Source organism: Scylla paramamosain, chromosome 46, assembly GCF_035594125.1.
Source record: "Scylla paramamosain isolate STU-SP2022 chromosome 46, ASM3559412v1, whole genome shotgun sequence".
Classification (NCBI taxonomy): domain Eukaryota; kingdom Metazoa; phylum Arthropoda; class Malacostraca; order Decapoda; family Portunidae; genus Scylla; species Scylla paramamosain.
Genome location: NC_087196.1, coordinates 9,483,358 through 9,507,826, shown reverse-complemented (window position 1 = coordinate 9,507,826; position 24,469 = coordinate 9,483,358). Strand labels below are relative to the sequence as shown.

The following is a 24,469-nucleotide window of genomic DNA, read 5'->3' as shown; positions in this document are numbered from 1 at the left end:
AAGTGAAGTACGTGTGTGTTAAAGTGATGATGATGATGATGATGATGATGATGATGATGATGATGATGATGATAATAATAATAATAATAATACACAGGGATATATATATACAATGAAACACTCCAAATGTTAATAAAAAAAGCAATTATTTAACATTATTTTTTGTACGGTAATGTAAATAAGAACGAGGGAAAAATCATGATGATGATGATGATGATGATGATGATGATGATGATGATGAAGAAAAGCAATTGTTGAACATATCATTTATATATGTAAATTTTTAAAAAGGGTGAAAATTTATGATGAAGACGATAGATAACAAAATGAATGAAAATAATGAACAAAATGGTGAAAAAAAAAAACGATAAAAGCGCATTGAAAAAATAAAGTGAGGAGAGAAAAAGTTATGAAAGATGAATACCAAGACTAATGAAGAGAAAGACAACAAGTGTAGGACTGTAGAAGACTGAAAGATTTACATTCAATATGATAACTTTCCTTATTATGGCGCATGAATATTAATCAGTTTATCTATCTATACGTATGTCTATCTATCTATCTATCTATCTATTTACTTCTGTCCACGTTTCTATATATTCATCTACATCAAGAAATGCTCTCTCTCTCTCTCTCTCTCTCTCTCTCTCTCGTCTCTCTCTCTCTCTCTCTCTACTTATCTAATTATCCCATTACTTCCTATTCACCCTAATTCCTCCTAGTCTATTCCAATCCCAACATTTCCTGCTACAGTGTGAAGAGTGAAGAGAAGGAAGATCAAGTGACAGTTTTGTAGCTTCTAATTCCTTGCGTCTATATTTGTATCAGCAACGTTAGATTAAATAAGGGCTCCGATTCTTTCTCTTATGATTGTATAAGGAGTTTCAGGAGAGTTTTGTGGTATCTATGACTGTGGTAGTAGCGTTAGGCTAGATACGAGATTTTCTTAATTTTTAGGCTAGATACGAGATTTTCTTAATTTTCCTGATTGTGTTAGGTTAGAATTTCAGTTCGTTCTCCTATAGTTGTATAAGTAACGTTAGGTTATATGAGCCTTGATTCTTTTAAATATACTTGTGTTAGTAGCGTTAAATTATACAAGTTTTGATTCTTTCTCCTATACTTGTGTAAATAGCGTTAGATTAGATAAGTTTCCACCCATTCTTTCTCCTAGTTTCGATTCTTTTCCTTATTGTTGTTAGTAATGTTAGATTTGATGAGTTTCGATTCTTTCCTCTATAGTTTCGGTTCTTTCTCTTATAGCTTCGATTCTTTTCCTTATAATTGTGTTAGTAATGTTAGATTTTATAAGTTTCGATTCTTTCTCCTATAGTTTCGATTCTTCTCCTTATAATTGTGTTAGTAATGTTAGATTTAATAAGTTTCGATTCTTTCTTCTATAGTCTTGATTCTTTCTCCTATAGTTTCGATTCTTCTCCTTATAATTGTGTTAGTGTCGTTAAATTATATAAATGTTTCGATTCTTTCTCCTATATTTTCGATTTTTTCCTTATAATTGTTAGTAATGTTAGATTTGATAAGTTTCGATTCTTTCTCCTATAGTTTCGATTCTTTCTCTTATAGCTTCGATTCTTTTCCTTATAATTGTGTTAGTAGCGTTAAATTTAATAAGTTTCGAGTCTTTTCCTTATGGTTGTGTTAGTAATGTTAAATTACATAAAAGTCTCGATTCTTTTTCCTATAGTTGTATAAGTAACATTAATTTGCTAAAGATTTCAATTTTTTTTTTCCCCCAAATCGTGTTAGTAACTTTAGATTGGATCAGTTGTCATTCTTTTCCTTTCTATATCTATCAAAAGTTGCTTCGTGTAGGTCAACTGATATTTTAGTCCTCTGATTTTTGTGTTAGCAGTGCAGAGAGTTAGTTTCAAGAGAGAGAGAGAGAGTTTCAAGCGACTGTATCACTGAATTATACCGCAGAAAAGAATTAGGATTACAAAGATAACAGCCAGTGCTCTTAAACGCATTGTTCCCTCGCCAGGACGGTTGTCAAAGGCTACAGTCTGGTTATCATGCTATTTCTCCTCACTGATGATGCAGAATCCTTGTTAAACTCTCACTATAAACCTGGATGAAACTTTTAGCGGCCTTACCACGAGGAGAGAGAGAAAAAAAAATATGACGTAACTGAGAATTTTTAGGCAAATTTCCGAGGATTAAGATTTTTTGACAATCTCACCAAGACCACAATATTTTCCAACCTTGCTACGATAGATAAATAAATAAATAAATAAATAAATAAATAATATATCAATCTCGCTATGATAAAAAAAAACCTGTGACGACCTTGCGAAGATAAAGAAATTTCATCATCATTGCCAAGACCACATTTTTTTTACACAACGTTGCCAATACCGCATCTCTGGCCACCTTGCCAGGCTGAGAATCTTCACTAACCTCCCAAATTAAAAATTTTTGCCAATCTCACCAGGATTATATATTTTTTTCTTCGCGACTTCCGGGGTCAACTCAAGCAAGAGACGAGAAGAGAAGCGTGACTGACTGACTGACTGGTTAACCTAATAATTGACTAAACTATCGACTGACTGACTAAAAGATTGACTCGTTGATCTAATGACTGACTGACTGATTGGTTAACCTAATAATTGACTGAACTATCGACTGACTGACTAAAAGATTGACTCGTTGATCTAATGACTGATTGATTGACTGACTAATCTAATGACTGACTAAAAGGACTGACTCATTGATCTAAAGACTGACTGATTCACTGACTAATCTAATGACTGACTAAAAGGACTGACTCGTTGATGTAATGACTGACTGACTGATTCAATGACTAATCTAATGACTGACTGACTAAAAGGATTGACTGAATTAATGACTAACTAAAAAAACTGACTGATCGGTAAAAAATAAAATAAAAATAAATAAATAAATAAAAAATACGAGTGACATTGATTCACAGACTGACTCATTGACTGCCTGACTGACTGATGCTCTGTTAGTTTTCCAGATCACTATACCTACAAAAGAATAATTAGTTTTATATTTGACTGTTACACCTTCAACGCACCCCCTACACCTTTGCAAAAACTTAATACACATTTTTCATGGATTGCTACACCCTGCTACACCTTTCCACCACACCTACTACACACTACACTTTTTTTTATTTTTTTTTTTAACAATTAGCACACTCGGTTACAGCTCTCCATCTAATTCACTGTGTGGCTGCATTTTTCTCAGTAACATTTCTTGCTACACCCTTTTCATGAGTTACTACACTTAGCTACACCTCTTTCTTTTTATGCATGTCATTTCCATACACCTTTTTAATGAACTGCAACACCTTGCTACACCTTGTTTTGATTAATGCATCTCACTACACCTTTTTGGACAGATGTCGTTTTGCTACACTTTATTCGAGGATTGCTACACTTGATTACACCTTTTTTGCAGATGCTTACACTGTCAACAGGCCCCATACACCTTGCTACACCTTTCTATGGACCAATGCACTCAAGCAATGACTCTCCGGCACAATGACACACACTGTGACACCTCGCTTCAGTTCAACAGCCTTTCCATATCTTGTTTCATCTATACACAAGCTTCCTGAACCTGCATTTTGATAGCTTCACCTCTGTGCACCTTCTTCACTCATTGTTGCACCTTTTAAATACATTACAGTGGCCTGATACATCTTCCCAGGCTTGCTGTATCTTGCTTCCTTTAGCCATAAGTTCCCTATTACAGCTCTCACCTCTGTACAGCTTCTCTGACTTCTTATTACACCTTTTTATAAGTTACAACATCCTGTTACACTTTCCCCGGCTCTGTTTTACCTTGCTACACCTTCACGAGAGGCCAGTACAGGTTTAACACGCTCTTCTACACTCTTTCGAATATTGCTACACATTGCAACACCTCCATAAGATCTTGCTACAAATTTTCACGGGCTCCTAAACCTTCTTACACCTCTTTGTGAACGGCTACACTTTCCCAAGCATTCTTCAAACATCACCACACCTTTTCATGGATCATTACAGCTTGTTAAGTATTCATGAGGCCGCTACACCCTTCCACGCACTGCTACACCCTCTCAAGCACCATTAAACCTCTATACACCTTTTCGCACACTGCTACACTTTCTCAAGCATCCGTTAAACTTCGCTACACCATGTCGGGCACCAGTCAACCTTGCTACACCTTCCTTTCCTTATCGAGTGTTGTTAGATCTTCGTACACCTTCATGAGATATCCTAAACCCTTCCACGAGTTGCTACACCTTGCTGCACTCCTTCACGCAACGCTACACCTTTCCAAGCACCATTTACCCAAAACATCATTATACTTCATTACAGCTTCACGAGACCCCACCACACCTTTCCATGCATTGCTAAATCCTCCCTACACTTCCTCGGACACCATGTACCCTCATGACACCCCGCCACGCACTCCTACACCCTTCCTACGCGCTTCACTACACCTTCCTACGCCTTCTCAGCCATCATCTACCCTCACTACACCCCGCCACGCACCCCCTACCCCTACACCTCCTCAAGCACCAGGTACCTTCACTACACCCCGCCACGCACGGCTACACCCTTGCACGCACCCCTACACCTCCCTCAAACACTGTCTACCCTCGCTACACCCCGCCACGCATAGTTACACCATCCTACACCTCCTCAAACATCATCTACCCTCGCTACACCACGCCACGCACCGCTACACCATCTGACACTGGGACACGCGGCGAATCTGTGTGTGGGGCGCCAGTGCTGCGTGGAGGACAGGCTGGATGAGGATCAGTCCGTACTCACCACCCGACTCGTGTCTGCTTCCACCCTCCTGGCTGCCCGCTGCTCCGGAGGGCCCAGGGATGGCTGAGGAGGGGTAAGGCGGAGAGTGAGAGGGTGGCAGTGTGAGGGCAACAGGGTGAAGAGAAGCAGCCTAGCATACTGTCCTCCAGCCCTGTCTTGGATTACGTTACTGTGCCACGGTCACTCACGCACGCGTCCTCATTCAAGCAGTACTGTTTTCTGCCTTTTTGGGGTCTATAGCTCAGCCGACTCTATTTATTTATTCTATTATTTTTCTTTTTTTCTCTATTTCTCTTTCGTTCAGTAGTTTCCTGCCTGCTTGGGGTCTATAGTTCAGCTGACTCTATTTATTTATTGTATTATTTTTCTTTTTTCCCTATTTCTTGTTCATTCAGAACTATTTCCTGCCTTCTTGGGATCTAGCTAGGCCTACTGTATTTATGGTTTTTCTTTTGCTTACTGTCTGTCCTACTCTATTTTTTTAGGCCTATATTTTATCCTACTCTTGTTTTCATATCTACATTGTTTTTGCCTATATATTTTTTTTACTTTATTTCTTTTGTCTTTCTTTTAAACTCTTTGTCTCTGTTCTACTCTCTTTTTTTCTTGTTTAAGTTTTTGCTTTACTTTATTTATTTATTTATTTATCTTCTTTTATTTTGTCTAGCTTCCTGTACTCTATTTTCTTTTTTCCTATAGTTTCCTCTGGTCCTCTTTCTTTATCCTACTTTTTTTCCTGCCTATAGTTTGCCCTTCTCTAAAATTTGTCTAGTTTCCTCTACTTTATTTATTTATTTATTTATTTTTTGTCTAGTTTCCTATACTCTATTTTCTTTTTTCCTATAGTTTCCTCTAGTCCACTTCCTTTATCCTACTTCTTTTTTTCTGCCCTACTCAATATAATTTATCTAGTTTTCTTTACTCTTCTTTTTTTTTCCTATAGTTACCTCTTGTTCACTTTCTTTGCTCCTGTTGTCTTTTTTTTCTTTTCTTTCTAAATTTTTTCCTACTCTATTTCTTTCTTCATCTTACTCTATTTTGTTTTGTCTGTTTGCTCTACTCTATATATTTCTTCATCTTTTTATTTTCCCTTGCCTGTACTTTGTCCTATATTCTTTTCTTGCCTATACAGCTAATATTTATTTTTTTTTTCATATTTTTCTCACTCTCTTTACCTATTCAGCTCGTATTTATGTTGCTCTTCTGTTTTTGTTCCTATTGTTATATGTACAGCTCACATTTATCCTGATTTTTCTGCATTTTGTCGCTATCTAGATCAATTCAGCTTGTAATCATCCTGCTCTTTCTCATTTTTATCACTATTTTTATCTGTACAACTTAAATCTGAGCTGTTTTTTCCTGTTTTTGTCTATCTTTTACCTATTCAGCTTGTATTCATGCTGTTTTCCCTATTTTTTGTTTCTATTTTTACCTATATTTATTTATTTTCCTACTTTTGTCTATCTTTACCTATACAACTAAACCAAGCTGTCTTTCCTGTATTTTTTTAACATCATCTATACTTATCTATCTTCTATCCCTACTATTGGCCCTGTCTTTCTCTATTCATATCTGTACCTCACCTGTCACACCTGCTCACTAAATTACCACACACTTCACTCTCAATCAATATACACTAGTCTTTCCTGCATATCTAATCTCTCTCTCTCTCTCTCTCTGCATATATATAAACATCTATCTCAGTGGTTGCTATCTTATCTCTCTTTTCTGGCACTCTATCAAGGGTTCCTAGGCTCTTTTAATGTTCTCTTTCTAGTTTCTCTCTATTTTCGTCCTAACAAGTTCTAATATTGTTCAGTCTCTGCTTCTTTCAAATTCTATCGTGTTTTTTTCTCTATTTCAGGTCTTGCAAGTTCTATCATTGGTCTATTTCTTTCTGTCACTCCTTGCAAACTTCTATCACTACTCTGCCTCTCACTTCTCCATCCATATCACTGTTCTATTTCAATTTTGGGTCTTATAAGTTCTATCATTATTTAATATCTCCTCTTTCCTGGTTCTATAATCTTGTTCTGGTATTGCACGTTCTATTATCATTATATTTTCTTTCACCCTTTACAAATTTCTATCACTGGTCTACCTCTCATTTCTCCATCTCAGTGTTCTACCTACATTTCCTTACAATCTTTATCTGTCAACCTATTAGCTATCTTCATACACCTTAATCGTCTTACGGTATTCCTCTATCAATAAACTAACTCTATTCTCTCTCTCTTTTTTGGTGTCGCACTCATGACTTCTATCTTACTGTCATCTGCTTCTCTGTTACCACCACCACCATCACCACCTTACTATGTCATCTCTCTTTTAAACTTATTATTTCTACCTAACTTCTGCTTCCTTCCTCCTATCATCTGTGCCTCTATTAAAACTATCTCCACAATTTCCTCCTCTCTATCACACTGTCTCCATCTTACTGTGTCATGTCTGCTAAACTGATCACTTCCTCCTTGCTTTGTCCTGTCTAATCTATTGTCTCTGTCTTTCTTCGCTCTGTTAATCTTCTCTCCTTTCCTCCTGTCTCTGTCTCACTGTTTTATGTCTAATCTATCATCTGTATGTCTTCTTTCACTCTTAAAAACCTGCACTCTTGTCTTCTCGTCCTCCTGTCTCTGTCTTCCTTTTCTTCTGCTTCGTTCATCATCCTAAGTCTTTCTTCACTGCATTTATAAACTTTAGCTTTTGTTTTCTCTTCCTCTTTCTCCTGTCTCCTCTTTCTTACTCTATTCTCTTCCTCCTGTCTTCTTCTTCATCTTCTGTCTTTTGTATAAATCTTCCCTTTAATTTTCTCTTCCTCCTGTTTTCTCCTTAGTCTCTTCTCTTCTCTTCCTCCTGTCTCCTTTCTTCCTTACTCCATCTTCAATCTTTTGTATAAACCTTCCCTTTTGTCTCCTTACTCTATCTTGTGTCTGTTATATAAACCTTTCTTCAGTCTTTTCTTTTTCTTCTATGTCTTTTGTATAAAACCTTCTCTTTAGTCTTTTTCTCCTACTGTCTTCTCCTCTTTATCTTCTCTATCTTCTCTATAAACCTTTCCTTTAGTCCTCTTTTTCTTCTTCTCTCCTCCTCTATTTCTTCTGTCACATCTACCACATGTCTTCCTTCACCACACCTATTAATTTCAAAGCTCATCCCCTCTTATTGTTCCCTAACTAAAGCATCTGATCTAACTTAACCTATAAAAAACTAACTCATATACTAACTGCCTCATTCAAACTTATATTCCCTTACCTGACTGGCTAAAATGCTCTCTCACACTCTCTCACACACACACACATGGCTACAAATTGATGTTTATGTTTATTTTCACTGCACCACCCTCTCACATCTCACTCTATGCATGCAGTTAGTCTAGCAAAGGACTGGCTGGGAAGGGCTAGGATGCGGAGGCAAGAAGATGGGGTGGAAGAGTAAGAGGAAGAAGAGATGGAGGTGGAGCAGGGTTAGGTTGGTGTGGAGAGGGCATGGTCACTGTCTCTTCAATGGTTTCCAAGGTAAGTATAATTTTGTGTGGGTGAATCATTATATGTGTTAAAATTTGTGGGTTTTCTTGCTTGCTTGCTTGCTTGCTTTGCTTGATTCTTTTAGGTTTCAACTTAAAAGGTTTTGGCATAAATACATACATTTTTTTTTATTTCAGTCTGTTTATACCTTTGCCTCTCTCTCTCTCTCTCTCTCTCTCTCTCTCTCTCTCTCTCTCTCTCTCTCTCTCTCTCTCTCTCTCTCTCTCTCTCTCTCTCTCTCTCTCTCTTTCTCTTGCTGTGTTACTTTAAGTCAATCAATCAGTCAATCAATCAATCAGTCTCTCTCTCTCTCTCTCTCTCTCTCTCTCTCACTATAGATGTGTCCCTCTTCCCACTCAGTACCTTCAAAATCCTGACCTCCACCTCCTCCTATGAACACAGCAGGCAGTGAAGGCCTTGCACTTACCCCCACACACTCTGAGCTGGTGGTTGTGGTGTCTGGCCTCAGCTGCCCTTGTTAGTCTCAGAGTGGCTGGGTAAATGGTGCAGTGCTTGTAATTATGGCTTGTTATTCTATCTGCGTGCGTCTGTATGCGTGTGTGTATGTGTGTGTGTGTGTGTGTGTGTGTTAACCATCTAACTACATAATTGCTCACTTATAACCTAACCAGTGCTTGCATGATCTACCTATGTGTAATAACTTTTAACACACACACACACACACACACACATATTCACCCCCTCCTCTCTCTCTCCTATTCCCAAAAACGGGTTCAAATCACAACATTTAACTCAGTAATGCTCCCAGCCGTTCAGTCTGTCAGCACATCACAACTTCCTTGCATTCATAGCCAACCGTAACAAAACAAGATGAGTCAGGTCTTCAAAATTTAACATCATTGGTGATACGAATGCATTTTTTTTCCCGGTGTCTCTAGTTTTGCATTTAAATTTGGGGAAGAAAAATAAATAAATAAATAAATAAATAAATAAATAAATAAATAAAAATAAATAAATAAATAAATAAATAAAATAAAATTTTTTTTTCTTTTTTTACTTTTCAACACAATATTTTCCTTATATACCTTCCCCTTTCTGTCCTATTTCTATCTACGAAGAGTGCAACAACTGACAACAACAATAACAGTGGACAAGATCATTCCCCGCAACAAAACTGACTTTCATTTTTCCTTTTTTTTTTTTTGCAATATAATATTTCCCTTATACTTTTTTCTGTCCTATTTCTACAACTTTGCTTTAACCCTTTACAGCGACATGCAACAACTGACAACAAAAAACAATACACTAGATCATTAAAGCACCCAAAGTTTAACCCTTCCAGCGATTTGCAACAACTGGTGACAACAAAACCGCATACTTGGTCACTTAAGCACCCACAAGAAAGGAAAATGGATTGAAAGGATAGATTTTCCAAAGAGTGCCAAGTAGAGTGTGTGGAAATGACTGCAGCACCAAAATTAACATCTGTGTGGTCTGTGGTTAAAGAAAGGTGTGGTGAGTAGCTTTTCACCGTTCAATTTTATATTTCATCGTTTCCTTCACTGTATTTCTGGTACTTGCTCCTATCTGTCACTTTTTCAAATCTATTTCCAACATTTGAGTTTATCTTAGTCTGTTTTGTTTGATGTATTTTCAATGTTTATTTTCTTATTTGATTATTCTTTTTAATTAATGGACTTCCATAAATGTTTCGCATATTTAAAATCCCTCAATTTATCTTCAAGCTCCTTATTTGATGTATTATCTCTACATTTTTTTTGTTTTGTACTTCTAACATACTTTTCATCTCTCCAAACACTCTTATTCAACATATGTTTTAATCTTTTTGTACTCTACACACTTAACTATAAATTTCAAACTCTCTTAACATGTTTCTACATTGTATTCATCTTTCCTTCAGTACAATTCCAGTACATTTTCTCTTTTACAGAGTTTTATCAATATTTCAATCTTTCTAACACCATCTAATATCTCTAAGTCAGTCTAAACACACAGTAATTTAACCAGTATATACAAGAACCAGTCAGTCAGTCCATCCAGTTTTAGCATCAGTCATCAGTCATTCTCATTCCTGTCATCATTTTGTTTAATATCCTTGTTAGCTCATTACAGTACATTCTGTCCTATGTGCCTCCTATCTATTTAGACTCCTATTCTCTTCCTCTTACTATACAATTCCAATCCTATTCACTTTTATCTAACTCATCAGTAACCATTTATTGTCTCTCTCTCCCTATTCACTTTTACCTAACTCATAAGTAACTCATTTATTGTCTCTCTCTCTTTAAACTCCTATCCTCTTCCTCTTACTATACTCTCCTCCAATCTTATTCACTCTTATCTCTTTCATCACTAATTATAACATTCTTTTCCTTCCATCCCTTCATTCCTGCACAAGTCTTTCTACTCATCCTAAACCTTATTCCATCCACCTCCATAGTGCAAGAGTTAGCTAGTACTTTCACTCTTTCACCCCATTAACTGGCAAACTCTTAAATTCTGTGTGGTTCTATTTTCCCTCCTTCTATCACTATTCTCTCCACCTCACTAATGCAAGAGCCAACCAGGACCTTCACTCTTTCTCTCTAGTCTCTTCCAATCTCTCACCAAGTCTCTTCTCAATCTCTCCCAGCACTGTTTTTCTCATTGTCTTTCTTTCTGTTGATGTACAAACAACAGCTCTTCCATAACCCTCAACAACAATTACACAACCACCATCACCAGCACCACGAACATTCCTTATTTATTTATTCAACTTCCTCATGCAACATTTAGAGAGCAGTGGAGTGAGGGTCATGCCACACCAACATTCTCTCTCTCTCTCTCTCTCTGGGAATTCACACACACAGGAACCTTCAGGCTATAAATAAGACACACACTTCCCAGTAACTCCTCTGCACCGCTCTGTGACGGCAAACTGTTATGCTGGTGTTGTGTTGAGTTTTTTTTTCTTTGGCTCTTTGTTTACAGGTGTTTTTATTTATTTGTCATTGTTATTGTGTTTTTTTCCTTGTATGTTTGGTCCGCCTCACTATTTATTTGTTATTGCTGTTATTTTATTTATCGTACCTTACCATGGTTACCTACACCTCACACCACACTACACCAATTTCCACATCACCCATGCCATCTCACACTACAGCTATCCACACCAACCACTATTATCCATGCTGCTACCCACACCACCCACATTACACCACAAATACCCAGATCAAGTGACTCAATACATGTTAACCTTCCCATCACTGGAATATGAGAAATGGGTGAAAATATGCTGGTTAATTGAGTCCAGTAATGCTTTTCTTTAATATCAAACACTACCATCACTGTCTAGATCTCCTCTGGTTTTATTTTATCTTATTATCTATTCTATTTTGATTCTTATATATTTTTTTTTTTTTAAGTAAGCTTGTCACCACTTCATCACTCCTAACCTGGCCACATCAAAGCAAATCAATATATCTTACCTTCCCAACACCAAAACATGATACATAAATAAAGAGAAGTCAGTTTCCATTACAGGCAAACCTTCCTTGTACGTCAAATATCTGTGCGTCATCACAGCTTTGGTTCAACACACTTGTTTTCCCTCACAGAGTTCACTGGCTTGAGTCTGTCCCACTTCTTGCTGCGGTAAATGATTTCTCTTTCCTCCTTGTGGTTATCCTTGTTATGTCTTGTTTTGTTATATTGTTGTGTCTATGTTATCTTCTCGCTGTGGTAAATCACCTTTTTCTCCTGTTTATCCTTGTGTCTTCATCAGTGCATCATATCCAGGTCTTCTTATTGTTCTTTCTACTGGTGTTTTAATTCCTGTATCTTATGTGCCTTATTGCCTAATTAGAATACTTATTTATCAACCTATCTATCTCTACACTTAGTCATTCCTATCTATCTATTTACACACCTAACCTGTCTACCATTCTTTTTTTTGTATCTAATCTGCTCTATGTTACCTTGCATGACTGTTTATCTATTTACCTATCTACTAATCTATCTACATCACTCTATCCACATCAATACATCATCATGATTTGCCTTATCAGTTCTATCAACATCAATACCCCCATCATCATCAATGCATTCCATAGCAATTTTCGCAGTATCTTTTTTTCTCTCAGCTAAATTCCTCTCATGGTTGAAAAAATAAATAAAAGATAAATAGGAATAATCATGATTGTGTTGTTTTGATTAGAATTTCTATAACTGCAGCCCAGGTGAGTAAACCTAATGAAACTACGGTGTGTACAAGTGTTACTACTCTCCCCACCACCTGTTTCTCTCTCTCTCTCTCTCTCTCTCTCTCTCTCTCTCTCTCTCTCTCTCTCTCTCTCTCTCTCTCTCTCTCCAGTTTTCTTTACATTAATGTTTACCTTTAAGTATGAGTTGCCTTTTTCTCTCTCCTTTACTCCAGATGACTTAAATTTTTGGTTCATTAAAGGTATTCCTCATTTCTACAGTGTGTCATGAAGTGTGTGGCAGTAACTGAGGCAGGTGAGGTCACACGAATGTCACTCTTACTCACTAGCTGGTCTGTGCATTCCCTCCTGTCGTGTTTTGAAATGCGTGGCAAACTATCACACTCTTACCAAAACCCCTGATGAATACAGTGCCAGATTACCGAAATTAAAGTAAATCTGGTCCTTTCCAATTAAATACTGGTTTTGTAAGGAAGTAAGTCAATTCATCATACATTTTAAAGATAGAAATACTTGAGCCAGTCAGTGAGTGAAGGCTTCAGTCAGTGTTACCACCTTCCCATGTCCTTGCCTGCCTCAATTACTGCCACACCTGATGGTACAATATATAACTCCACTTATTATTTTTTTGAGTTAATTATATATAATCAAAATTTTTCAGAGTGAGTCATATTTCTGCTTATCTAAGTATACTAACACATGAAGAATTTTACGTATTCTACCCAAATTTTCTTTAACTTGTTTTGCTCAAGGGGTTGAATTTTTACTTTATTTCATTCACATAGTCATTCTTTATCTCTCTCCAGCGGATATTTCCATAATTTTACTCTCAAAGGGAAAGGAAAACATTACGCCTAAGTAAATAGATACATCAACACTACGAGAGGCATGCATTCCGACTTTTCTTATTCACAATTTATCACAGAGAATTAATATCACCTCCTTTTCTTCTGACATTACTCTTTTCCACCATAATTTTGCTCTCCACGTTTTCTTTCAACAATTTCACACACACACAGGGACTCGAACACAATTTAACAAGTGTGGAATGTTTTATCACCATAGAATTTTGGATTTTCCTCCGAGTCAGACCTTTCCTCATCACCATAATTTTTTCATAGTCTATTTGCAACCATAACTTTCTGCAGATTAACTTCTCACCAACATAAAACTCCAAGGAACTTTTTCCAACCCTAATATTACACACGGAATCTTTTCAGTCACAATTTCCCTCAATACTTTAACCGAAAATCTAATAACAAAGATTTAAATGCAACATTCTCTCGTGCACATTAATTTTAAACTGTCATGGAGGGTTTTGAGGGGCAGAGGAGGGGGAATACCTTTCTCTTCCTCAAGGTTTTCAAATCAATCTTACTCATAAACTGTCAAAGAGGATGTTTTGGGGGGCAGAAGAAGGGGTATATCTTTTCCTCCCTCATGATTTTCAGTCTAATCTAACTCACAGGTTCTTTTCACAGTATTCCATTACCAAACACTTAATCAACCTTTATACACCGGGTATCTCTTTATAAGCCTTTTCCTAAGGTGAACATTGAGGTCTGTATTCCAAAACACTTCTCTCTCTCTCACTGTGACTATTTTCAAAGGCCACAGAGAGGACTGACCAGGTTCTCATGAGCGACTCTTCTGTTAACAGTGTAATTCTTATTAGTCTGTCATTAGGACCATAAAATAAAGCTTCAAAATCAGTGTAACTTCAACTAGAGCCTTTTTAAACTAGTCAGGGTGAAGCATGGAAGTGTTTCAGAATAAGGCCCATAACTTAATTTTATTCAAGCACACTTCAATAATTTCCTGTCAATGGCCCTTTTTTCATAACACAATTCTATACACAAGATTCTTTTAATAACTTTCCTTGGATAGACATGCTGGAATCTTAAGTTTACACATCGACTCATTTTTCTCGGATAGACACCTTAAAGTTAAACACACGGAATTCTTTTTCATGATTTTCCTTTCATGAATTTCTTAACATAACTTCACACACTAAGATCTCTCTCTCTCTGCTTCACACACACACACACACACACACAAACATACTCTCTCTGTTTCTCACAAACACATACACACATACACACACTCACAAACACACTGTCTCTGTTTCTCACACACACACACACACACACATTCTCTCTCTCTCTCTCTCTCTCTCTCTCTCTCTCTCTCTCTCTCTCTCTCTCTCTCTCTCTCTCTCTCTCTCTCTCTCTCTCTCTCTCTCTCTCTCACACAACCACAATTCTACTCCCAACCACATTAGTTCCCAAAATAACCCAATGTTTATCTCTAGTATTCTTCAGACTTAAATAACTACAAGAAAATACCCAAAGTCTCATTAGCACACCCAAAATTCACCTTTCTTCTATATTCTCCCTGGTCATTATGTGAGAAATGAAAGTAAATATATCTAGTTACATCACCCTTCAGAAGTTGAGCAAACCCTCTTAAAATTCTTGACAGGCTTTGCTAAGAGAGAAGATTTACTCATAAGCACGTAACCCTTCCCAAGTGACAATGTTTTTTTTTTTTTTTCTTCCCAGATTTTAAGGTGTGAATTAATACCTTGTCATACAACTATTTCTAGAAGTTAATTTTAATCCTAAGGCATGTTATTCTTCCTAAGTGACACAAGGTTTTTCTATTTCCTTCCCAAATTTTAAAGTGAGAATTAATATCCTGTCATGTCACCATCCCCAGAAGTTAATTTTTATCCTAAGCTATGTTATCCTTCCCAAATGACAAAATGTTTTCTTTTCTTCACAGATTTTTAAGTGAGAGTTAATATTTTATCATGTCACTAACCTAAGCATTCCTCCCAGACCTAACTAAACAACAAGTGTACCTGGTCAAGTTATTTCCCCAAACATCTAATAATCTTTCTTCCATATCCTTTGAAGACTTAAGTAGTGATACAGCAAGTATTTTTAGTCATGTTGTCCTCTCCAACATTAACAACCTGTGTGTTCTCTGTACTTAACAAGTGATACAGTAAATATTTCTAATGTTATCCTCTTCCCCATAGTTAAATATTCTTTCATCTATATTTTCCATGAATCAGACTATTTTTAATGGTGTTAAATATTTTTAATTATGTAATCCTTGCCCAAATTAAAGACCCTTCCCATCCTTCCTTGTAGTCTTAACTAACTATGAAGTAAAACTATTTTTCATCACACTGCCCTCCCCAACCTTTCCTTTAATAATCTTCACATTCCCTTTTTATATAATCTTTGCAGGCATAATTACCCACAGAGTGAATATTTTCATTCACATAGGCCTCCCAAGCTACAATGCTTCCTTTAATGATCTTCACAGACTTAATAACAAGGACAGTATAAATATTCCTTGGTCATGTCACTCCCTCCCTCCCTCCTCTAGCATCAAACCGTTTCTCTTTCATGGCAACTCTCTTTAAACGTTCTTTCCAGCTTCCAAATTGAGTCGCCTTTCTTTTCTAATCCTTCACAAACTCAAGCATCGTTTCCTTCACAGTTCCTCTGCGGTCACGAGCCGAGGAACATTTGGGTCGCGTCGAAGCGTTTTGTTTATCCTTCCTTCCTTGCAGACACAAGCGGCAAAACGTTTTAGTCCCGTCGCCCTTCCCGATTAAACACAAAAATAATGCATCCAATAAATGATTCTTGAAGCAAAAAACATCAACTCAGGAGACAAATCAATGGAGAGGAATAAGAAAAAATCACAACAAATCTAATAGAAATCAAAGGGGAAAAAATAACATTACATCTAAATAGAGAGAGATACATCAACACTGCAGGAAGAGAGGCATGCATCCTGATACTTTACGAGGCAAGCAACTAAGTAAGACTGTACTGACTTTACTGTAGAAGGAAAGAGAAATTGAAACATGTGAGGGAAAGAATTAGCGAGCCTGTAGGGAAGCTGTTAGTCTGTGTCTGTTAGTGGTGTCTGTATGTCTCTCTTCTGGGAGGGTGTCTGTGGCTGTCTGATGTCTGATAGTTTGTTAATATTAGTATTTTATTATTAGGAAGGATGTTAATGTTTGCATGTCTGTTAAAATGTGTCTGTAAGTCTGTCTGTGGCTTCGTCTTACATCTGGGAGGCTGATAATGTCTGCATCAGTTTGTTTATTGGCTGTTAATGTCTGTCTGTCTGTCTGTCTCAATGGCAGGTGTTTATATGTGTCTGTCTGTCTGTCTGTCTGTCTGTCAATGTGCCTGGAGTCTGGGTTTCTGTCTGTCTGAATGTTTTAAGTCTATGTCTGTATGTGTGTCTTAATAACTGTGCATGTGTGTGTGTATGTTTGTTTATGTCTGTCTGTAAGTCTATTTATTCCTATCTACTTTACACATTTTTAAGCTACCCGTTTGTCCATCTGTTTTAAGCCAAGTATATCTTTGAGTCTGTATATCTATTTACGTATATTTACCATCTATATTTCTATAAGATTAAGTGGAGCTCGTAATTCTTCTTTCTTAAGTTTATATCTATCTATCTATCTATCTGTCTGTCTGTCTGTCTGTCTGTCTGTCTGTCTGTCTGTCAGTCTTGCTTCAAATCTGTTTGTCTGTCTGTCTGTCTACAATCTATCTATCTTTGTATGCTTAAAATCTGTTTGTCTGTCTGTTTGCCTACAATCTATCTATCTTTGTATGCTTAAAATCTGTTTATCTGTCTTTCTGTTTGTCTAAAATTTGTCTGTCTGCATGTATGCCTAAGGTTTTTCTATCTATCTGTCTGTATGCCTAAAGTCTGTCAATCTATAAGCTTATATGTCTAAAATATATCTGCCTTTCTGTATGCCAAAAATCTATCTGTCTGCCTGTATGCCTAAAGTTTTTCTATCTATCTGTCTGTCTGTCTGTCTGTTGCACCCTGGCCCAGACAGTGCAGGAGGTCAGGTCGCATGGGTCGAGGTCACAGCTGGAAGGGAAGGAAGTGTAGGCCAGCAAGAGAAGGATCAAAAAGTAAAGAGAGGAGGTCAAGACTGCAATGATCCTGTGCATGGCTGGCTGATCTGTGCTTTGGCAATCAGACTGACAGGATCTCTCGGCTCTTTACCATATCAACGTGAAATTTAAGTGCGGTTGAGATTATGACTCGGAAATATTTTAATCAATTGATGTAGAAATTTTGATAAAGTTTAGTGTCTAATCAATGTCATACTTTTTAATAAATGCAATGTAGAAGTTTGGATAATGTTTAGTTTTTTGAAACTTATATTAAAGCAAGGTTGAGATCAAATGTCAAAGTTTTAACAGATTCAATGTAGATATTTTGGTATTCAGCATCAAAGATAATTTTAAGTTTGATTGGTAAAGTGACGGAATGTTTCTAGTCAACACAACGGAATCTTCTGACAATGTTCAGCGCCATACAAAACACAATTCTAAACGTGAATTGTGTGAAATGATGAGAGTTCTCAATCTAGGTGACATAAATCTTTGACTCGGTAAAATGCTCCAAAAATATTACATCTTATCAAAGTAGAATTTAAGGTCAACTAAAATTTAAATTGGCAAAGTCTTAATTCATTCAATGAAGATGTTTGCCTTGAAAACATTGTGCAATATTTTGCATTTTATCAGAGCCAAATTTAAGTGTGTATTAACATGACTCAAATAACAGAAATTTTGTTGATTTACTATAGATGTTTGACTAAGAAATTTTCATTTAGCATTTAACCATAATAAAACTGAACCGCAGTTGACAATAATTACACATGATGCGCGTGACTGACAGCTTCAGTCTTGGTGGGCAAACTGAAACGCAACTCTAGACCGATACTAAGTTATAAAATTACTCGTGTCACTTTACGCATTATTGAACTCAACTTTAGATGTCACTCAGAACTAGAAACTAAACATGAATAAGAGTTTGTACATTACTTAACTCAATTTAAGACACCACTCAAACTAAACAACATGGTCTTCTGTCTCAAGTTAAATCACAGCCTTGATACACTGACTCATTAATTGATTTTGCTATGGTCATGTTCTACAATTAAGTTCCTTTGCTTTTCACCTTGCTCTCACTCTGAAGTCATGTCAAGACCTCGTTATACTGATTATTATTGATTACTGATTGAATTGGGATATCACAGTAGTGAGTCAGAGATGTAATGGTGATATATTGAGTCACTCACTAATAGAACTGTCCCATTACAGACTCATGCTGAAAATGTATGTGAAATATCAATCAATGTATGTGAGTGATATCAATCTTCTAACACAACAATAACAAATGTAACATCTTAAAGTCTTCTAACACAACAATAACAAATGTAACATCTTAAAGAGTCCAAAAGAATAAGTTCCAAGCCTTCATTGACACCAATAAAGTGAGTAATAATCTAATAACAAGTTCATAACTGTAGCATCTTAAAGAGAGTTCAATAAAGTAAGTGAACTGATTCTTAAAACAGGACCAAAACAACTTAAGATCCTCGGTATAACATTTTCACAAGCAAGTTATTCAGACTGCATGACTTGAGCACATGTGTGACGGTGACCGCGTGACTTGTGCGCAGTGACTGATAACCATGTAATTTAAGTACGCGAGTGACTGATGACCGTGTAACTTAAGCAAGCAAGGGACTGATGACCGCGTGACTAGTGAGCGAGTGATTTAAGTGCACGAGTAACCGACATCCACAAGACTTAAGAAAGCGAGTGACTAATGACCGCACGACTTAAGCAAGCAAGTGACTGATGACCGCGTGACTGGTGAGCACGTGTGTGATTTGCCAAGCCAGCCGCGGTGCAGCTACTACAGGATACATCACAGGTTGCCATGGCTCCATGCCCTCACCAGAGTGTGATTGGGGGTCAGTACTCATCTCAGAAGATTCACTGTACACATCAGCCATGGCATCACCTGGTTCACTTTTCATCTCTCTTCGGTCGAGCCGGCCATCGTCATCCCCCGACAGGCCACCACCACCCATTGTACCTCCAGAGTCTACCTCCACAGAAGAGTCACCGGCCACACCTTCTGCTGGCGGAGAGAGACACGTGTAGGTAAACTTAACAAGGTGGTCTCCTTGTAAACACTACGAGCAGAGACACACGTAGTCACCTTAACACAGAAACACCTCCCCATAAATAACACTGGCTGAGACACATGTAGTTGCCACAATACAGTAAAGTCTCCTTACACATAAACTAATCAATCTTTAATGACACTTAACCCTTACTGACAGGAAGACGCATGTGGCAGCCTCAACACTGTGATGTCTTACGAACACCTAACAATATAATAACACAAAGGGATCTGCAATAAGTCAACAGGCCTACATATGACAAGTCCTGTATGCCTCATTAGTCTTAGTCCAGCCATCTATCTGCCTGCAGCCTTGCCTCATCCCAGGCCCTGCACACCTCACAAGCCAGTCTAGCCCAGCCCTGTGCAGCCTCACGTCACCCAGGCCCTGCACAGCTCACAAGCCAGTCTAGCCCATCCCTGTGCAGCCTCACATCACCCAGCCCCTGCACAGCTCACAAGCCAGTCTAGCCCATCCCTGTGTAGCCTTGGCCCTGTTGGCACGGCACCGTACCTGTGGTGTGACTAGCAGGCGTGGAGTCAGCATGGCCAGCAGCAGAAGTAGCAGCAGGCGCAGAGGACCGCTTCCGTCTCTTGGCAGGGGGGGAGTCACCACGGTGGTAGCCTTCCCCCACCATCTCGTCGTCCTTGGAGCTCTGGCTGGGGGCGTAACCGGCGGAGGGGCTGCTCCTGTCTGAGGTGACGCCACCCCCCAGCGCCGAGCTACTGCTGTAACTGTATGACACATCTGGCCGGTGCACCTGCAGAGGTAAGGACTCTTGTTGTAAAGGAGGATATCAAATGCTGGTAAATAAATAAGAATAAAAACAGTATAAGGATGTGAATGACTCTTGTTGGTACGTTAATAACTGAAATAAGTATAAATCTAGAGGAGTGTTTAACTGTCTATTATGATAAAAAGAAATAAGTAAATAAGGTACAAATGATTTAAAATATGACGAAACATGTAGTAATAATGATAATAATAAATGATAAACGGAGAAAATCAAACAAGGTCCAACATAAATAAATAAGTGAAAAGAAATGAAAGTAACTAGATAACAAACTTGAATAAAAGCAATTAAATACGAATAAATAAAACACATAAACACAAGTGTGTACGAGCCCATTAAGATAAAAGTATTTTGTATCCACCATTCTTGAGGTCCACCACTCAACACTAAACACTCCACTTTCCCCTTCACCACCTTTATCTCCTCCCCTCCTCTGCCCTTATCACATATTGCCATCTACCCACACCCTACATCCAGGAGGAGACTGCCGGAAAACCAGACTACACCAGCGATGAATCATATTTTAAAAAGAGTACTTCAACTTTTTTGGTCTCTTTTTGTCCTTTAATTATCTATCGAATCTATTTTCCCACGCTCTCTCTCTCTCTCATATCAGGTAAAGGGGGCGACTGAGGCAGGTGAAGATACAGGAATACAGTAATGTTGACTGATAATCTAACTCACTGATTCATCTATGTATTTTCATCTTTTGAAATGTATAGCTTTATTTCACTCTTACCAAAACTATTATCTAACTGCAAAACCAGGTTATTCTTTACGGAAACTGCTGCTGTACAATTAAAGGTTTTGAAAATGCACTAGTTTCCGACGTATTTGGAAACGAGATGGGTGCGAATACAGACCAAGTAGTGAGTGAGAGCATCAGTCAGTGGCAATAATAATAATAATAATAATAATAATAATAATAATAATAATAATAATAATAATAATAATAATAATAATAATAACAACAAAAAGTAAGGGAACACTCACATAGTCACTCACCCCAGCCTGATCCATTTCGTCTGAGGAACCGGCCAGGCCACGGATTTTGAGGTTTTCTGCAGTCTTAAGGAACGCAGCGAGTTGGTCTTGCGCGATGCTCACCTCCCCGTTGTACATGAACTCTAGCAGTCTCTCCAGCTCCACGTGGCCCACATCCTTCAGTATCACTATAGGGTGCTGGCATGGGTTAGCCTGTAGAAGGGAAAGTGAGGTGTGGTTAGGTTAGGTTTGGTTACGTTAGGTTAGGTAGTGTGTTGGTGGGTTTGTTAGTGCTGCCTGTGGTTCTTGAATGTTGTGGGACGTTTTTTATTTACTTACTTATTTAATTTTTATCTTATTTCTTTTCCATGTGAAGGAGACCAGTCAGGTATTAAAAGGTTAAAGAAAAAATGCTATTGCTTTTTATTTTCTTTATTTATGTGTGTGTGTGTGTGTGTGCATGTGTGTGTTTGACAGGATTGAGTCCGGATTAGGTTAGGTTAGAGTAGGTTAGTTTGAACTTGGTTTGTTTATAAGTTGGCATTTTATTGTTTTTCAGTGTTATTTTTTTTTGTTAGTTAAGTACTTTTTTTTTAATGTTTTTCTTTCCTTCTTTTTGTGGGAGTCAGAGTTTGTATCCTCTTTCTTTGAGCGGGATCAGACTGGGTTAGGTTAGAGTAGGTTAGGTTAGGTTAGGCTGGGTTAGGTTAGGTTAGGTTAAGTTCACATATTCTCATTTTCAGGACTTTCTTCTTTGGATGAATAGGTTAGGTAAGATAAGGTCAGGTTAGGTTATGTTAAGTTCATACATTCTCATTTTCAGGATTTTCTTCTTTGGATGAATAGGTTAGGTAAGGTTAGGTTAGGATAATTTTATTTTCATTTTTCTCTCTCTCTTCAGGGCTAGGTCATGTATAATTTGTGATTTGTGTATGTAATTAGTAATAACATCATAACTTTTGCAGCTTATTAAAAAATAAATAAGAATAGTAATGTGAAATAGCTTGGAATTTGTAAATCTCTCTCTCTCTCTCTCTCTCTCTCTCTCTCTCTCTCTCTCTCTCTCTCTCTCTCTCTCTTTCTCTCTCTCTTATCTAAAATTTTCCTCCAATCTCCACGCTTGTTATCTTTACCTTGCTTCAAACTGTATTCATGTTTCCTTTTGCTTCTCTCTGTCCTCCCCTTCATCACCCACACTTACTACACACACACACACACACACACACACACACACACACACACACACACACACACACACACACACACACATCATGTCTTTACATCTTCTCATTCTGTTGGAAAGAAAGGACTGATACAACCCAAGAAAACAAATTAAATATGCGTAGTGCATCATAAAGCAAAGCACGTGTGTGTGTGTGTGTGTGTGTGTGTGTGTGTGTGTGTGTGTGTGTGTGTGTGTGTGTGTGTGTGTGTGTGTGTGTGTGTGTGTGTGTGTGTGTGTGTGTGTGTATTGGCTATTTCAATATCATTAAGCCAAGATTGTTATGTTCTTGTTTTTTCTTCATTTCTTTCTTTTTTTTTCCTTCTTTTTTTTTTTTTTTTATTGTGTGTGTAGCAGCAGCACCATAGCAAAGCACCACACACACACTCACACACACAGTTATTTCTCTCATTCTTTCTAGTGAGTGTAGCAGCAGCAGCAGTGTAGCGGTGCAGAAAAGCAAGACACACACATGGACACACAGACATACCCCACCACCAACAGCCACAAGACACACAGACACACAGACAGCCACTCAATACCATCACCAGAAGACACACAAATAAAGATACTCCAACCCACATGACACACACACAGACAGCCACGCAGCACTTCCTTAAGACACACACACAGACACACCCCACCACCACCAGATATACATATAGAAACCCACACAGGACCACCTTAACACACACACAGGCAGAGAAACAGAGAGCCACCCATCACCTCAAGATAAAACCCACACAGGACCACCTTAACACACACACAGGCAGAGAAACAGAGAGCCACCCATCACCTCAAGATAAAACAGACACATTACAACCACACACAGACGTACACAACAGCCCACCACCACAAAATAAACAAACACGTACAGCCACCCGTAGCCCATCACCTTAACACACACAGACAGGCGCAGAACCACCCCATCACCACAAGATAAACATACAGACACACACACAGCATCTCCACCAAACACAGACACATCCACACACTCACCCTCAAGAGAGAGCGGAAGTAAGGGGAGCAAGCGGAGAGCACCATCTTATGCGCGGAGTAGGAGTGTCCGTCGCAGGCCACAGTGACGTCCACAAAGTCCTCCTCGTCCCGCAGCGACTGGAAGGCCGTCACTATCTTGACCGTGTAGTCGTTCCACCGCAGGGAGTAGTGCTGTTCAGACCCCATGGTGGACTACGGACCCTTGAGGATGCCGCCGCCGCCGCCGCCGCTGCGCCTGCGGTCGTCGTGTGTTGCGAGTGCGGTGTGGTGAGATCGGCCCCCCACACCTTCATCTACCTCCCCTCCTCCTCCCCCTCCCCTCCACCACCCCCTCCTGCTGCCGCTGCTCCGCCTGCTGCCACCTGCTGCTGCCCTGCCGCCCGTCCTGCTGCTGGGACTCTGCCTACTTGGCACCACCACCCACACACCTGCGGAGGACACTCTCGTTAGGACGCTCCCACCACACCACCATACACCCGCGTTTCTGCCCCATACTGGCCAGGACACCACACAGCAGTACCACACAATAATGCCCACTCAGCTCAGTACCCGGCAAAGCACACGTCAAGAATGGCACAGAATAACATCCACTTATCCCAGACACCTGCACGTATATCACACAAAAAGTATATGCAGGTGACACCACACAGCAGTACCCATTTATGCCATTACCCAGCAAAGCACAGATCAATGATACCACACAATAATGCCCACATACCCAGCACATCCTCTCAATTCCCACACACCACCCAGGGAAGCGCACATCAGTGATAGCACAATAACGTCAATCTATCCCACAGTACCTAAGAAAAGCACGCATCAATAAGAGCACACTGTAATACCCATATATTTGAAACACTTGCATTTATCTCCGAGTACCCAGCAAAGCACACAATATTTACCTATCTAGCGA

At 38.5% G+C, this 24,469-nt stretch overlaps 1 protein-coding gene across 8 annotated transcripts in view; it reads right to left on the bottom strand.

Moving 5' to 3' along the window:
* The window catches only part of LOC135094701 (protein abrupt-like), a 65,050-nt gene that overhangs the window by 28,351 nt on the left and 12,230 nt on the right, over positions 1–24,469 (bottom strand). For 4 of the 8 annotated variants that reach the window (XR_010263943.1, XM_063995023.1, XM_063995025.1 and 1 more), the window contains exons 2-6: positions 23,557–23,984; positions 21,345–21,548; positions 20,072–20,318; positions 19,327–19,509; positions 4,812–4,874 (exon numbers count right to left, since the gene is read on the bottom strand). Coding sequence is in view for 7 of the 8 variants with exons in the window: in XM_063995023.1 (XP_063851093.1) it covers positions 4,812–4,874; positions 19,327–19,509; positions 20,072–20,318; positions 21,345–21,548; positions 23,557–23,742 (883 nt within the window). In the remaining variant the exon portion in view is untranslated. The remainder of the gene's footprint in view (positions 1–4,811; positions 4,875–19,326; positions 19,510–20,071; positions 20,319–21,344; positions 21,549–23,556; positions 23,985–24,469) is intronic. The other 4 variants (XM_063995028.1, XM_063995026.1, XM_063995027.1 and 1 more) reach the window with 4 other exon arrangements.